Genomic DNA, 17,559 nt, shown 5'->3' with positions numbered 1-17,559 from the left:
GCCCACCTGACAGGCAGCCTAGGTTCCTCTCATCTGCAAAGCATCCTTCCACATCTGGACATAACTTTGACCAAGAGTCTCAGTGGACTGCAGTTCTGACTTCAAGGGAAGATGAATGTGAGAGTGGCAGTGTGCACAACAGTGGGCTTCTGTAGTGAGCCATACACCACAGGCATGGCATAGAATCATATCACAGAATCAATTAGGTTGGAAAAGAACCCTGAGATCATCAAGTCCATCACTGAACCATGTCCATAAAATGCCACAAACTGCAATCCACCTTTTAAATACCTCCAGGGTTCATGAGTCAATCAGTTCCCTGGGCAGCTTGATCCAGCCTAGATCTCCCCTGTTGCAATTTGAGGCTATTTCCACTTATCCTATCACTTATGATGGGGGAAAGAGAGTGACCTCTACCTCTCTACAACCTCTAGTCAGGTAGTTACAGAAAGTGAGAAAGTCCCTTCTGAGACTCCCCCTTTCAGGCTGAACACCCCAGGTTCCTTCAGCTGCACCTCATCAGACCTGTACTCCTGATTTCCATCACCTGCCCCTCACACGGCCTGTCTGCATGTGCCTGTTTACAGGGCGGGTCTATCAGCTGCTGTTTTGGGAGCCTTGATGGGAGCAGAAATCCTGCCAGACTTTGCACATCAGTGGCAGAATGGGTCAGGCTCTGTCATACTGAATTTTGGCTACAATAGCAGCTGTTTCAACACAAAGCTCCAAATATTCACTTTCAAGTTCTTCTTACAGGTTTACTATACCAATTATAACAGTGCTGTTCAGAGGGTGAGACGGTGGGATTGTGTTTGCCTCCTGATTTCATGGTATTTGACAAAGTCCTGCATTTTCATTTGATTTCTTCCTTGTTTAAAAATCCCAGCTCTCCCGATATTCCTGCGTATCTTTGTTATCAATGGTGTGTATGGTGTGTTGTGTGAAACGGCTGTGCTGACTCATCACCTCCACCTCGACGGGAACAGGAGATCCCGGGTTGGTGTGCAACCTTGCCAGGAAAAGCAGAATGTGTTAAATAGCCTCTAAATCACACAACACGTTTAGATTTGGGTGTTTTCGTGAGCCCCTTGCAAAGATGGGGTTGCGTTTCTGGACGCAGTGCCTCAGCGAGGGGGAATCGCGCATGGAGGCGTCGCGGTCCCTGGAAACGCGGGTGACGCTCAGGCAGTACGGTGCCTTCGAGGAAGGTGATCGGTTGTACCCGAGCGGCCGAGGAGGGAACGGGAGCTGCTACTGAGAACCACCGAGGGCAGGGAAAGGTCCGTCCGCCTGCCCCGAGCCACGGCCGCACCGCCCGGGCGCCGCCGCCAGGGGTCCCCGCAGGCCGGGCGTCCGCACCGCCCGCTCGGGGGCGGGCCGGGCCATCAGCTGACCGGCCCCGCCGCGCCGCTCCCGGAGCCGCCGCAGATCAGTCGTTTTCCTCGGCAGCGGCGCGGCCTGGAGGATTTACAGTCGGCCTCCGCCGCGTCCCGCCTGACGGCATCCCTCCTTCCCCCCTCCCCGCTCCCGGCCGCTGCGATGCTGCCCCACTTAGCCGTCCTGCTGCTGGCCGCCGGCGCCGCCCGGGCTCTTGAGGTAAGAAGGGCAGGAAGCTGCAGGTGGGGGCTTCCCCGCTACCCTCTACCTCTTCTCCGAAGCTTTGTCCACAGCCGCCCCCGCGGCGTGGGCTTGGCCTCGGCGGGGCGGGCGAGGGCTGTTTTCCCAGGGGTGTTCCAGCCCTAGCTGCTGCCGCTCTCCCTTCGCCGAACAATAGGAGCGGCGAGCCGGGGGATGGCGGAGGCGTCGGGAAGGGAGCGGGCTGGGAACTCCCCGGGCTGGCTTCCCCGGCTCCGCTGTGCCTGTCCGGCTCCCTGCGCTGGTTCGGCTGCCGGGGCGCTGCCCGCCTGCTGCGGCAGCGGGTAGGGGTCTACGGGCAGTGCTGCGTAGGTACGGCAGGGGCATACCCCGATGGGGCGGGGTCTAGGGCCGAGCAGCCAGGCTGTGAGCGGGGAACGCGAGGACGGCCCCCGTGAGGGCTGCGAAGCCGGGCTGCGGAGCCTGTGTGGTATCCCACGATGGAAAGGGGGGGGGGGGCAGGGGTGGCGCATGTCTGCGGGGCGGTGGTTAGAGTTCCCCGCCGGCTGGTGCAGTGGCCCCGCGGGAAGGCGGTGCCCAGGGGGGCGGTGGTCGGAACTGGCCCGAGCCCCCCCGCGGGCCGGCGGCGCCGAGGCGCGGGAAGATGGCGCCTCTGCAGTGCAGCAGAGAGGAGGCGCCGGCAGCCCGCGCCCCTCTGCCGCCGCCCCTGCCCGCCCTCTTTTCTTCCTTCTCCGGGGCGGCACCTCCGCTGGATCCCTCCCTATGTATGGGGCGGGGGCTGAGGGTTCCCCATGCCCACCCGTCCAGGGGTGTGTGCGCACCGCAGTCCCTGCGGGGTGGGCTGGCGGCAAGCTTGGACCCCCAGAGGAGGAGTTCGCACGGTCCTCCCCGCCAGATCTCTAAGAAGAAGGTGTGGGTGGGGTGAGTCACCTTCTGGTCTCCCTCGCTCCCTGCTTGCCATACTTCGGCCTGAAGACTTCGGTTTCTGTCCTCCTTCCGTGTCAATTCCCCTTCTCCTGGGGAGGTCGAGGGCTGCGGTGCATGGCAGTATTTAGGCAGATAGTAGAGATGGATGCTCGCGGTCCCCCATCGCCTCCCCTACAGGGCATGGGGTTGCAGGTCTCAGGTGCCCTTCCCGGGATGGACCCCAGTATCCCATGAATAAAAGGAGACTGCTTCATACCAGCCCTCCATCTCTGCAGCTAAGGCTGCCAGTCACAGACTCGTGCTTTGAGGCATGATCGTTCCGACACTGAGCAGTATGTATCAGCTGACTATTTCTACACACGCTCAGACGTTTAAAGCTTCCAGTTATAGCACTTGTTGGGGTTTTAGTAGCTTCTTTCAACCATTTGTTGTGTGAATGTAATAGAAGGAAATGTTTTCCTTGGGTGTGTAAAAAAATTAGTTAAAAAGTTAGGTTTTATGATTGAGAACATGCTTCAAAATAGACCACAGAGGGATGGGCTTTTCTGTTGGGGGTCCTTGTAGCCCTGGCCTTGTGGTTGGGTGTGTACGGGTTGTCACTGCAAAGGTGCTGTAAGAGAAGAGGCTTGGATTTTGCACCAGAACTGTTCAGGAGGACTGAACGTCTATACTCAGAGACCTCTGTGATGATGTCTGCCTTAGTGATGGCCAGAATTTTGAGACATCCTCTGCCTGGACACATTTACCGAAATGGGCACTGATGTTTGTTTCTGCAGAAGCTTTCTGTCTTCTGTCATTCCATGTGAATGTTTGAGGCTTGGAATTTATCCCTTTTCTTTGTGTTTGATGGTGAAGTAGGTTTTAATATTTGGTGGTCTTGTGATAAGGTGTTTGTCAGTCTTGGTTCTGTGAGGCTGATGTTTTGAGCAAGCCACTTGTTTTTATAACACTAAAATATTTCATAATAGAAATTATGCATGTGCATGTTCTGCTCTCGGACTATCTTTTTATGCTAAAGGGTGAATTTTTTTGTGTTTGAATTAGATTTTCTGTAGATCTCTTTTCTGAAATGAAATATTTTTCCTGTCATTTAAACAAATGCTTTCTGGAAAGCAGTAAAGAATCTGTACTTCGCTTTGTAGTGTACTTTTGCTTTGAGAAATAGTGTAAGGAAGAGAAAAAGCAGGAACAAAACAAATTCTTTCTATTTTACACATGAAGAATTACTTTCTAAAATTACAGGTAGATCAATAATGATTTAGCATCTTAAAAGGAAATATTCCATAGTGATGTCCTGGTGATGCCATAGTTGCTTAGCATGTTACTTTCTGACCCTCATGTGAATCATACTCACTGTGGTTGGGAAATCCATTGGCTGAGAACTGTGATGGTTTGTGAAACTGCCACATTCTGCAGTAGCTATTTTTGCATTTAATCTTTTTCAGTAATTGTCTGGTGTTAGTAGATAAATGCAACAGACAGTAACTATCCTTGTGAATTTGTGTGAATGATCCCAGTTTATAAATAATTTCCTCTCATTAGCACACTGGGGTTTCTGCTATGCCTATTTTACTCCTTGCTCTAGCTGGCTGTTTCTAAGCAAGGCTCCTTTACCAGCTGACTGAAATGAAATTGTTAAGATATTGGTATCTCATAAGCTGGCCCTCAGAAAGAAGACAAAAAAGATGTTTCTTGACAGTGTTTTTCTTTAAACTAGATAATATAGTGCTTTATAGGTTATTTCTTTATTTTGGTGGGTTTTGTTTGTTTTTCAGTAGAAGGCCCCAAATATTTGTTTCTTAGTTGTCTAGTTTCCTAGTAGATCGTTCAAGAAATTACATTTAAATGTGGGAGGGGGGGCAAAGCCTTCACTTTGCTTCTATTACAGACTTTCAGTTCCTCTTTATGTTGATTCTGTTCCCAAATTTCTCTGGCAAAGGTTTGCATTTGTTGCCAGATTCCTTTTGGGGTTTCATTTAAGATGCTGACATGGGATGGGTGGCTGAGTGCGTACATAGGGCAGGCTCTCTGGGATCATCAGGATCCTTGGCAGTCAGGTGAACAAATGAGCCAGTAAAGAAAAGAAGCTTCTCCCTTGCTTTTTCATTTGTCTTTTGTTTGATTAATAATTAACAGACAATTTTGAGACTTGCATGATCTTCAGAAGCCTTTTCTGTGTAAGAAACATGATCAACTGTTGTGCTTCTTCACAAAACATGTATGAAAACCTGAAGAAGCTGACAAGATCTTCATGTTTTTAGTTTTTTTCCCCCCATGAGCTGTTTGTGTGATAGATGTAAACCATTTCCCTTACCCATTTTTAATTGATCAGTGCTGAATTATAGGGCAAACCTACAAGAAGCATAGATCTGCTTTGGCTGTTCATGACTTGCTCTTTGCATGTGTTTAATATACTGTGAGGAATAATAAACAGTTTGATTTATAAGTTTTGTGAAGAAAAGGTAGGACAATTTCTTTTAATTAGTAGTTCTTTTCTTAGCTTAGCAAAATAGCTGAAGAGCATAGTAACTTCATCTAATTGCTTGACAAAATGACAGCTGTTTTTCTGAGTAATTATTTTTAGTGACTCAGTAAAATAATTAACACAAGCTGTTGGGTGTGGAAGTTTGGTCAAGAAATTGGTAGACAGCATCACCTGAAGGTCGTTTCTGGTCTGACCCTGTGCCCAAAGCAGACCAGGCTGCATGGGGCTTTCTGCAGTCGAAAATGGAGCTCTGAGGACAGAGCCTGTGCCACCTCTCTGGGTAGCCTGCCCCATCCACTGTTTGGTTGGTTCACCTGTGTTGGAATTCTCTAGGCTTAATTGACATCCTTAGTCCTGAATCCTCCTAGTGATGTAATTTTTACACCTTCCGAAAAAGGTATGGAATAACCAGAAGTTGAAAAAATTGTGTTTCAGTTTAGTAAATAAAAATTATATTTGACAAATGTTCATGTATGTGTATATACATGTATGCATACACATAATGCATTAAAACACATTATGGATCAAGATAATGTAGGTACATATATTTTAACCCGTAAACATATTTGCATATATAATGTATTACATTTAACATTACTGTATGTATACATCTCTATCTTATTAGTGCACAGAGTGTATTAAACCAGCAGACATTTACATACCTCCTTACATCGACCCAGCGAAGAGATGAAGACTGCTGCTGATAAAAATGTAATTGGGTTTATGTATTGTAGTAGATTCATTTTAATTGTTAGGTGAGATGTCTGGTGTGGTTTTAAAAAGTAAGTCTAGAGTTGTGTTTTATTGGATGTAAATTCTGAGGATTTTGAAAAGATCCTGTGGCATAAGGAGATTAAAAATAAAGCAAATTGAAAAAATACTGAATAAGGATTTTATGTAAGCTTGGCTAGCTCTTAGAGTGTGCTCTTGTGATGAGAGTTTACAACAGTTGCTGCCAGGCTGAAGAATGCTGATAGCAAGCTCAAGCCTGGAATAATTTGGAGTCAAAGGACTCTTAAGAGAAGTTAAACTTTCACTCAGTCCTGTTTTTTGCTTAAGGCTGATTGCAGTCTGATTAGCCCTCATTCTCACAACCTGATCTGGAGTCTGCCTGCCTTCTCTTAACTCTCCTTCAACCTGTAGCTGAAGTTTCAAAACCACATTTTCTGTTCTCTTTGGTGATACCCTAAGTAAGTCACTCTTCTGTCCTTGATTGTAATGTGATATTGGTTCTGAAACGTAGCGTTTTTTCTTCATTTAGGCCGAAAAACCATTAGAGAGCTACCTGATTATTAAATCTTGATGTAGATTCCAAAGCTCTCCAGATGTGTCCAGTCACCAAAAATATTTATCTTTCCATGTGAGAATTTACTTGTAGAACCAAAGAGAAACAAAATAGGTGTGGATAATGGTCTCTCTTCAAGGAGATCAATATGAATTACAGCAAATTGTTATGTTTGTATATAAAAAGGTATGTGTGTGTGTGTGTGTATGAATGCCACATCTCAAGCTTCTTGCTGTATGGAGGATATAGGGTTCTTTTGATTCTGCCCTTTTGAGCAGAACAATGATTCAAGTAATTACAAACCAAAAATTTCATGTGATGGAAATTAGGGTAAGGGGCAGTACACTGTAAGGTTGTAATCAGCACAGTGGCTTGCAAAACATGCTTTCCAAGTGACAAGCACATCTTGGAGCGTGAAAGTAAAGATGTTCAAGTAAGTCATATTTTTTAGAAGGATGGAAAACCTTACAGCATCTACTGACCTTAAGGACACCACTGTTACATGATTGTGCAGCTTTCTTGCCCTGCACTGATTAACAGAAACAGGACTGAGCAGTAGGTGTGGATGTTGCTAGTTTCTTTACTGGAGCTCCCAGTGTAACAGCTTTGTGAGTGCTCTGACTTCTTCATCTGGGGAGTGGGACTTACGGCAGTTTTCTTGATAGTCCTCTCAGCAAGTTCAGGAGAACTTCATCCGGTCTTGGGGATTGAATATTAAAAGGTGAGTCAGTATAGATTGAGGCTTTCCAAAAGGCATAAAAAGCTTCTGGCCAAGTGATGTCATTCCACAGACCATGGGACAGCCAAGCTTTAGACAGAAGAGCACATGAGCCCAGGGTGCTTTGTGGTTTTGCAGTCTGGGTGCTCTTTCCAGACAGTAGTTAACTACTGGTTGGCAGCCAAACTCACTCAGGAGCTGGCTGCGAAGAGCTGCTTCTCCAGTGGCCACCAGTTGGTAAGTGCTCTGTGACCCCTCTTTAGGCTGGTTTAACAGTCTGTGCTGTGCTGAAAGGAACGAGCTGTATGTTTTTTGGTTGGTCATCTTCTGGCAAACATTTCAGAAGACCTGATTTGGAAACTGGCCACAAGCAGTTGGGCTGGCCCATCTAAAAGAACAGGCAGCTTTTTTGGGGAAGAGAGCAACCTCCAAAACCACATTTACTGCAGTTTGTGCAATAACATTTAATTAAGGTGTTGGCTTCTTTGCCTTGACTTGCTCCTTTGACTAGCAGCAGGGCATGAAAGTCTTTTCATATATCACCCCTCTTGAGTGTCTGGTTGTTAAAACTTAGTGTCAAGACACTGCAAAAAGGCAGAAATCTCCAAGGAGGTGCATTCAGGGATGGATGGCTCCACGCAATTCCCACTGACCCATTTGGAGCGAATCCAGATAGGAATTCTGTGTTCTTCATCTGGTCTCATATTTCCCCAGAGCAGAGCTTACCTATTCAAGCACAGCAAATAACATGACAAGTATGGGGCAAAACTAATTGTGCCTATTAGTAAAAACATTTAAAAGTGGTTTCTTTTCAGAACAGGCTACTGCCTTGATTTGGAAAGACAGGTGTCTGCTGGTGAAAGCTGGAGCTTCCCTTGGAATGGAGAAGGTAAACCCCTTCCCTCCAAATTATTATAATTTTGCAATTAAGGGGGCTTTCAGGCAAAGATATGGGAATGGGAATAACAGTTTTTTACTAGGAATATTAAAAATACGAATATAGTAGTACAAAAAACCAAGCAAACAAAAAAAATCCTAGAAACACTGGCAGAGTCAGAATATGACCTAACACCCTATTGGTCAGGGTGTTGGGAGCAGTCCAAATAAGTCCACATGGAGTGACAGGTCTGGTTCTGTTGGAGTAGAGATGATCCTGTAGAAGAGTCCAGTGGTGGCAGGATGGGTCTGGTCTTCCTCTGGGAAATCCAATGGAAAACAGGCTGCCTTGGTGCTCTGTTTCTCAGGTTTTATCCAGTAGAAATGCTTGGCTCCTCCCACTGGGCAGAGCATCTCACAATGGGATGATGTAATTTTTATGAGTCATGTAGTGAGCCATAATGGCCCATTAACAGGAGATATCCATCTGGAGGTAGAATGGGTTGTGGAAGAGATAAGAGCACTGCCCCACCTGGTTTTAACAGCCGGCGTATTAGCATCTCCCCACCTGGTTTCAGCAGATAATAAAATACACATCGCAGGTTACATCCTGCATTACAACCTAAGAAAGCTACCAAAGTGATCCAGTATGTCAGTTTGTGTGATTTACAAAATCTGTTTGGAATTACAATTAATCAAAGAAAACACATGTTTAATAGGTGTTTAAGATGGGGGGAGGTTGGGAAATTCCCTGTGTTTTTGTAGAACTGTATTAATACTGGACTTCAAGGTTTCTGACACTATGAAACAGAAGTTTACGCATATACAGCTTAAATTTAGGTAATAGAGTTAATTGATTCTAATAGAGTTGAAATATACTGTTGACTTGTGGTGAAAGTGAAAACTGCTACCTCATTCACCTCCAACAGTTAGAATTAGTGTCCAATGGAAACACATATTAAAAAACATAGAGATTGGGTAGGATTCTGGAGTTGTTTCCAGTCTCCTTGTCATACTATCACATTGTCTTTGTGCCTGCAGCAAACCTTCTCTTACCTTATCAGCACGAAGTAGAGACCGATGATTCTGAAGATTTAACCCTGTAAAATGGATTTTTCTCTAAATTATGGTCTCTGGAAAGGGGTGATTTTTTTTCCTCTGGTCAGATACCATAATACAGTTTTGTGACAAACGACTAATGGCTGACTTGTTCTCTTGTCTGTGCCTAGTTGTGTAGATTTATTTGTAGCTGCAGTTTTGGATCTGAAATAGAGTCCTGAACTGATAGAATTTTTGCATTCTGCTTTCTCATCATTCAGATGTAACTACAAGCTATTTGATGCCTATGCTCTACCTGCAAACAAGGGGAGGTAGATTTTTTTGAAGTATTGTTGTTAAAGGTTTGATTTCATAGTAGTTACTTTTTAAAGCTCCTCATGAACTAAGTAATGGCTTCTAGTTGGGTTTTGTTTTTTTTTTTTTTTTTTTCCCTTGGTAAAACCTCTCCTTACTATACATCCCATATGTTGTGTACATATTTGTTTATGTAAACAATAGAAATCACAACATTATTAAGAGAAGGTAAACTAATGAAGGACAGAAAATGCAGTGCAATAAAAAGGTTGTGGCTTTTTAAAAGCATTCATTATTTTTGATGTTTTGTTTTTCTTTAAAGGTGTTTTAAATTTAAATATACTAAATGTTGGTTGGTTGTAGTCTAATTGTTGAATGCTTCCAGTATGAAAATGTGAGGGGTTTGTGCGTGCACAGTATAAGTGAGCATCTAGACCTGTCACATGCATTAAGCTGTTGGGTTGTTTTGAAGTTTGTTTGGTACTCTTTTGCAGCTCTGCTATGTGTGCCTTGTCTGTCCTCTGCCCAGTTCTTTTAATTATGAAGTGGAATAAAATAGCTTTTAATGACTCATCTTGCACCATCATAATTTTATTGTTTTCTTTTGCCAATTCTGTCCTCAGTTCCATTATGTTTTAAAAGGATGATGATGCTGAAGTTTTTATAAACTGAGAATTTTGGAACTCCAAATTATATTTCTTTCAGTGTTGCTTTTCTTCTAGTGCTTGACTACCAGCAATTTGCAGATGGCAATTTCTCTGTAATTTCAACATCCAGACTTATCATGAGCATGTCAGCTTTCTTCATTTTAAAAAAGACAAAAAAAAATGAAACAAAAAACCCCCAAATTAAAATTTAATGTTTAAATTTTATGCAGAAGGCTAAGGAGGGGAATTAGCCTAAAAGACCAAATAAGAGGCCCAGAAACACAAACATGTGAGTGAGAGAATTATGAAGTCTTCTGTGGGGACCTAAACACTGGCAGTTTCTTTCACTTTTGTTTAGATTTGTTTCTACTTTGGCATAGTTTTCTTTTGTTCTCATAGTGGTAATATAAGTTGTCAGGATTTTTTTCCTTTTTCCAGTCAGCCATAGCATCTGTAAAGCCAGTTTCTCCTTTTCCATGTGCAGAATGTTCTTCCTAGTCATGGTCTCATCTCTTAGCTGACAGCCTCCTGTTGTGGAATCCAGGCTGAAGCAGTATTTCTGATTAAAGTCAGCACTTGCCTGCATGGGTTTTATTTGGTGAATGGACGAGATGGGTGGGTGGGAGAGGGGCAGATGCCATTCCTGTTGTGCCATGAGGGAAGGGGGATTGCTGGCTTGCCCTGACTGTCTTCATAACATTCCTGATCCAAGAGGTGTTCATTTGGTCAGAGGAATTGATGCTTTTCTGAAGTTGTTTGCAAGAAAATCCAGTGGACAGCTGAGCCTGGAGAGAAAAGTGTAATTGCTGATGAATAGCAGGATAAAATTAAATCAGAGCCTTTTACTTTGAAAGCAGTCTAAGCTATTTCTAAAAACATAGTCAAATGAGAGTTAGGTTTTGTCAAACACCTTTAATTAATCCGTAGCTGTCTTGGAGTGACTTTATGATGATATTTTATTTCCTATTATCTGCTTTATGCCCAGAAATGGCTGCGGTATCTTTAAGATGAACCAGGGAGTGGAACCGGAGCCTGAAAAGGCAGGGTGTGGGCTCTATTCAATTTCTCTCTCTCCAGTGTGCCCCAGCCAGCCTGGAGGCTGTACCGGGAAATCCTCTTGGCGGGGCTGTGTTTTGTAGTGGTTGTTTTGTTGGTTTTGTTTGTTTGTTTTTGTGGTCCCCCTGTCCTGAACTGTTTTCAGCTTGGTTTGTTTTTCTTTCTGGCCCCTCCGGGGAAGCTGGTGAGGGGACCACCCCAAACCCAAGACCTCTAAGGAGCTGAACCAAAACAATAAAGGACATTAAACTCTGCCAACTTCACCAACTTTGCCTCCTGCAAGGAGAAGACCCACGCCAGAAATCCGACAGGTTCCCAGCTGCTGTGTGAACTCTTTTTTTTTCTCCTCCCTTCCCAGAAATGAAGAAGGGCAGCTGCCATCTTTGCCTCCCGGCCACGCGGCGAGGTGAAGGTGAGGTGTAAGGTTCAAAAAAATTTTTTTTTACTGTGATTTGTAGGTATCTTGCTTTGATAAGAAACAGTTTTACTTTTTTTTTTCACTTTCATCTCCTCATATCCATTTCTCTTATTGTCAGAAGAAAAGGGAGTTACTGAAGCCCTTTCTCCTTAGAGGAAATGCTCATTTGTCTAGAGGAAACAAGGGCATTTTGTCCTGAAATTTATCTCCAAAACCGAGACAATAGCTATAATACAAATGCTAAACTGTTTAACATAGAAGCTGCTCTGGGCAGTGGCAAAAATGCTGCAGGTCAAGGCCTAGGCTAAAAAAATTGGGGTGGCGTAGACTGCTTGTCTCATCTGAAGCATTCATTTTGATTTGAGTGAAGCTGGACATGCTTGAATATCAGTGCATACATATGTTTTTAATGTGTTTTAAGGCAATTGTATCCCTTGAATGATAAGAGGAAGAAAGTTTTAATTAATCTGTCTGTCGTGGGTTAACACAGCTTGGTTTTTACTTAAAGAGAAAACAGTTCTCTGTAAGGAACTTGGAGTTTCCTTTGAAGAGGAGAGGGACCTATCAGGGGCCAATTTTTAGATATTGACACATGGTATAACCACTGAGGAAGCTGGATGTGCTTTTGTGGATACACATATAAAGTTGAGCTGAGCCTTGGAATTTCCCTTTTCCTCCCGGCCTGAGGAGCAGGTAACAACTGGCCTGGCCCGCTTCGTGCAGCAGGCTGGGACAGGCCCCACCACTCCGCTGTGCTAGCGGGGCTGGGCCTGGTCAGGCCCCCAGGCCTCAGCAGCTGTCGGCAGGGGAAGGGGAGGTCACATCTACTAACATCCGGCTGACCTTAAGGCCTGCCCTGCCACCAGCCTGGGCTGAGGGAGGTGTCTACTGGGCCCCCAGGAGCAGCGCTGGGCCAGGCCCACCCTGATGCCACTGATGGGTGGGAGAAGGCATCCATCATCCTACCTAGCTACTGAAATCCTGGCTGCGCAGCTTTGAAATCTAACACCATGAGCCTCAGCCCGGGAGGGAGAGACCCGGGCAAGATCTTAACTCTTTCACTGCACAAATGAGACCTGAGGACATTAACCCTCTCCCCAAGTGAGAGGAAAGGGGCAGGGTGAAACATGGAGAGACACAGCATGAGACTGAAGTCAGTGAAGAGAGAGTAAAAGTCATAAGTGAGAGGAAGATTGAGGAGTTGCCTAGTTTGGGCTGGACTTTTCTTGTGAGGCCATGGAGACTGGACTAAAATACCCCTTTAACTTATAGAATGCTTTTTGGGGCTATGTAAAGTTCTAGTCATAGCCATGAGCTGATGTAGCTGTGATCTAATGGAGAATTTTGAACAGAGGAAGGTAGAGAGAAAGAGATATGAAGCCATCTGCCCCCAGGGAAAAAGAAGACCTCTCTTTCTTGAGATGAAGATGATTTTAGACATATATGAAGAGGACCTTTGTTTTATACTAGAACAGTCTGGCATCTGATATACCCATGAGTGCAGGTGTGGGAAAAGATGCCAAATGGGATGGACTTCACAGTTAGCAGAGTTTCTGGGTGGCTGCAGGTTCGTGACATGGGAGCCACCAGAGAGCTGTTTCTTGTAGCGATGTCTCCATGGGATTTCTGAGAGAGGCTCCTCTCCCTAAGAACTGATAAAAGACTTTTAAAGTCGGGAATCTGACTGACAATCCTAGGTTTTGCCTCTCTATGTTTTTAGTAGAAAAGTGAACAGTTGTAAGGGGTAGGGGAAGTGCTTTGAAGGTTTCATACTGATTCTTAGTAAGTTTTTATCTCTTGTAGTTGTGTTAATAAACCTGTCTTTATACCCTTTTAAGTTTGAGCCTGCTTTGCTTCTCTCCTAATCCTATCTAACAGTAGAAAAGAGTAAATAATTCTAATAGACACTCAAACCACTACACTGATTTAGGAAACAGAAATTGACGAGTGTGAAACCACTACCCTGTCACTTGAAAGAAAACTTGGAAGTTACAAAAAGTTATGTACTTCTTTTATGAACAGAGAGAGAAAATGTGACTTATGAGGTGCTGTTGACTTGCGAGGCTCAAGAGTAGTGGACGGAAGCCTTGAGTTTTCTGTTGTTGCTATAAAACTGGTGTTTGACAGAGTCTGCGAATCAGTCAAGTGATACCTCCTGTTTAAGAGGGATGTTGGGGCCTGGAGCCTATGTTGAGAGTAGGCCATCCTCTCTGAGAAGGGCACAGGGAAGAGAGAGCTGGGGCAGTCAGCAATTGGTGTTTTTGATGGATAGAAGTAATTTAAAAACAAAAAAATTAATTCCAACTCTGGAGGTAAAACCAGGTGAGACAAACAATCTCATTTATCAAAATGAAGATTCTGAAAAGTGTCTTATTTGCCTCCTCAAAGAAGAAATACCAGGCAAGGAAAGGCATGCCAAGTATCCTGTCTGGAAGGCTTTGCAGATAGAAAACTGAAGACGTATTTTTGGCAGTAGAGGCTTGGAGCAACCTGAGAAGATAAATTGATTTTTTTGCTTTCCGATATGAAGACTGCAGAACTAATTTTGCAAGGAGGTAAATACAAGATGGCGTCATTGTTGTAAACCAGAGAAATGTAAAAATAACCTGTAATGTGGAAGAGGTTTGATCAAATTTCTCTGTTCTAATTACGGCATTTGAATTCTGTTTGCACCTGGTACTCCCAGTACTCCCAATGCCTTAACCACACACCCTAAGGGGAATGCACTGGTGTCTGGTCATGCCATATTTTGTAGACAATAAGACTGGTTGCAAATACAGTGTAAAATTATTTTGTTGTTTTCAGGATATGAGATGCGGTGCTATCAAAATATAATTAAGCCCTAAACTTGATGTTTTTATTATTTTAAGTCTGTTGTGAGCAAGTGTTTTCTTTGAAAAACTGGTTATTGTAGTTTGGGATTTCACAGATAAAAATGCAATAATATTTGCAGAACTAATAAAAGAGACAGTTGGAAAGTGTTTCTTCTTGGTGTTAAATTGTGATAAAGAATGAGTGATAATTTTTTGAACCTTTGAAAGATTTTATTTCAGCAGGACTGTTAAAAAACTAAAGATCCTGGATGTTTTGGGTAGTGCTGAGTAAGTTTGCATCTGCTTATGGTTGCCTTTGCTCCATGCATTCAGCCCCGCTCCTTGGCTCTTCAAAACGGAAATTTTCAAGAAGGAAAGAAACCGTTTTTAAGAAATTGGTTCATGTCGACAAATAAGGAGTACTTAATGCATTCTCATATCTTTTCATTTTTAGATGACTGAGTCTGCAGAGTAAAAAAACCTTTGTGAGGAAGATCACTAAATAATGTGGGTAGGTGTGATAGCTCCTGTGACAGCTGAGGCTGATGTACAAGGCCACAGGAGCCTTTGGGGAATACTGTGTTTCAGCTGGAGCACAGGCTTTGTTTATCCATTATTTACTGCTTTTTAATTCCAGAGAATAGTTCCAGAGAAATCTGCAAGTTAAATTTCGGTATGATACCGTGTCCTTGGCTGCCATCAGCTTTCCCTGGAATTAGGCTTCTGGCAAAGTGTGAGCTTGTCCAGAGGGCTGAAAGAAAACTGAAGTGATTGTGGGTGTCGGCGCCACTCCATTAGGGTATCATTTCTTTTGTTTGTATTGTGCTTGTCCAGAATCTTAAGATTTGCTTTGAATTCTTTCCCTTTATTTTGCCCTTTGCGGAAATGTGGGTGGGGAGACCTCCCAATGTAGGAGAAGGGTTTACAGGTGACCTTGCCCCTGATGAGTCTCAGCTATATCCAGTAAAGAGGAGTGTGATAAAAGGAGTGGGTTGGCTGGGGGGGTGGGGTGGGGCGGTGTGTGCAATCTTGAGGAAGAAGATACTGAAGGAATGATCCAGGAGGACTGGTGAAACAGGAGAGAGAATTGCTTGTGTGAGGTCAGTCTGGGTCTACAGTAAGAGCATGCTGTTGGAACCTGCAGTCAGAGTCTGCATGGGAAACCAGCAGTGAGAGTTTACTGCAGATGGAGTCAGGATGGATGAATTGTGAAGAGGAGTAAACCAGAGCCGCTTTCACACTGATGAACTAGAGTGTGTCTCAGTGCATTTCTACCCTTTAACAAGAGGGCTACTGCAACATCCCAGGATCTTTGTCCCCTTACCAAAGGTTCTGGTGCTGCTCAGCTGAGATTCTCCTACCTGTCTGGACTGATGAGTTGCCAGGATCCATCACACCAGGTCCAGAGGGGCTTTTGAGTGTCTTCTACACCAATGAAAAATCCTGGTCTCACTTACTGTGCAGTCATTAAACTCATAATTCTTGTGAGATTTGTTTTCATGTCAGTATTGTCTTTTTTGGTGTTCAGCTTCTTTTATCTTGCTCTAACAGTTTTAATCCTTACATCGTGAACAACAACGCAATATAAGGTTCATTTAGAAAAAAATCAACACCCATCAACACCCCAAAGAAGCAGCACTGCCACCCCCCTTTTCACTCTAGCCATCTTACTTTGAGAAACATTGTGTCATTGGTTTCCTAGCTCAAAGACTGCTTTTCGTCATGTCAGTGGCCAAGTTGCTGGTCTGTGTGAAGGTGATCTTCAAGGGTAGGAGAATGAAAGATTTTACTTGCTGCTCTGTGACAGGTGTTGTAAGAACCAGCTTTTAATATATTTCCAGAGTTGATGAGAAGAGGCAATAAACAACTTACTGAGTGTCTTTGGAAAGCTAGTGATTCTCTTGTAAGAATCAAAGGGAAGAATAGAGAGAAAGCCTTATAATTACAAATTAATCTTTATGTGGTTTAGCATTTCCTAATTAAAAACCCTATAGATTTTGGTAATGTGTTCCTTGCAGATTCATCCTTTGACTTAATTTTGATGAACAGTGTATGTCATAGGATACCAAGTTTTCTTCCTAAGCCAGGTGGTACAGAAATTTAGAATTGATGTGGGGTTTTTTGAGTCAAAGTATTCAGAAAATAAAGGGGGAGTGTGTTGAGTCAACTGTTCCCATTCCTTCAATTACATACCATAAAAACCATAAAAATTCCATTGGAAAGTGTCTCAACATTTTCAGACCTGTGCAGCCAAGTCACTTAATGGCATCTAATTTGGTATGGTGTTAAAAACATAGAAGGCTTTGACTTTAGTGTGCCATGTCCCCCTTGTTGTTCTGCTTGTGCTTTGAAAGGAAAAAGTGCACCTGGGGTAAGAGGGGCATGCAGGCAGCAGTGGCCTGCCACCTTCTGGAATATGGCACTTGAAGTCTATAGCAGATGTTGTGCTATGTATGAACTTTATCTTTTCCTTTTTCAAAGTGGGGAGGTCACAGCTTTCTGGAGATCTTCCTTTAAAATAATGTTTATTGTCTCTGTTTTACTTTGGAGACTTTATTTAAATTGTAGGTGGGGAGGAGGTGGGTATCACTGGCTGCATATGGGGAATTTTGACTACACAGGTATGTCTTTAAGAGAAAGTTTTGTTTTAGACAGTAAGTGAGTGTTAAGGCAAGAAGATTAAAAATGTAGAAGTGAAATGGGAGTTAAACTAAGGAGAGTTAAACTAAAATTGTGCATGTCTTTTTAAATATAATTGTACAATTTGTGCTGGTTTGTTTTAGTCTACTTAGAAACTCTCTCCCCTCTGTGTTTTATTGTCTGAGTTCAAATGATGCATAGTTTCTTAATTTAAAAAAAAAACAAAACACTAACTCTGAAATTTTGGTGGGCTTTTTTTCCCCTGGAGTGATTTTGTGTGTGTTTCTGGGTTGTTTTTTTTGTTTTGTTGGTGGGGTTTTTTTTGTGTGTGTGTTTGTTTGTTTGTTTTTTTGTTTTTTTTTTTTTTGTTTGGTTTGGTTTGGTTTGGTTTGGTTTTTTTTTTTTTACTTTTACAGAACCCTTGGTAGTTCCTTCTTCAATATACTTTAAAAGTATTCTTGCAACTTTCCATACTGAGTCTCCCATTTTTTGGTGCCTAGAAGAGTGAGTGTTGGTCTTTTTGCTTTTGATATTAGTGGGTTTAGGTACAGTATGGGGTGTTAGCTGTGTGCAGTGCCTAGATTTGGTTTAAGGATTAGAGTCTCTTATAAGATACAATAATGCAATAATAAAGCAACAGTTGACAAGTTAATGACAAGAGTTTCATAAAGCTTTAAAAAAAAACCCCTACAAGCAGCCAAGAAATGGAGAGGATATAATGGCTTTGTTTTCAAAAGCAGCTTAC

General features: G+C 43.3%; 1 protein-coding gene across 8 annotated transcripts in view; it reads left to right on the top strand.

Annotated features, from left to right (window-relative positions):
* The first annotated feature begins 1,414 nt into the window (after positions 1 to 1,414).
* The window catches only part of APP (amyloid beta precursor protein), a 228,305-nt gene continuing 212,160 nt past the window's right edge, over positions 1,415 to 17,559 (top strand). For 2 of the 8 annotated variants that reach the window (XM_066208645.1, XM_066208622.1), the window contains exon 1: positions 1,419 to 1,596. In XM_066208645.1, the coding sequence (XP_066064742.1) occupies positions 1,540 to 1,596 (57 nt within the window). In that variant the 5' untranslated portion in view covers positions 1,419 to 1,539. Of the gene's footprint in view, positions 1,597 to 2,498; positions 2,518 to 17,559 lie in introns of those variants that run through there. The other 6 variants (XM_066208658.1, XM_066208637.1, XM_066208654.1 and 3 more) reach the window with 4 other exon arrangements.

The sequence above is a fragment of the Chamaea fasciata genome, unplaced genomic scaffold (assembly GCF_029207755.1).
Source record: "Chamaea fasciata isolate MVZ Bird 193981 ecotype frontalis unplaced genomic scaffold, bChaFas1.0.hap1 SCAF_2, whole genome shotgun sequence".
In the NCBI taxonomy this organism is placed as follows: Eukaryota; Metazoa; Chordata; class Aves; order Passeriformes; family Sylviidae; genus Chamaea; species Chamaea fasciata.
This window is presented reverse-complemented; position numbering and strand designations above follow the sequence as displayed.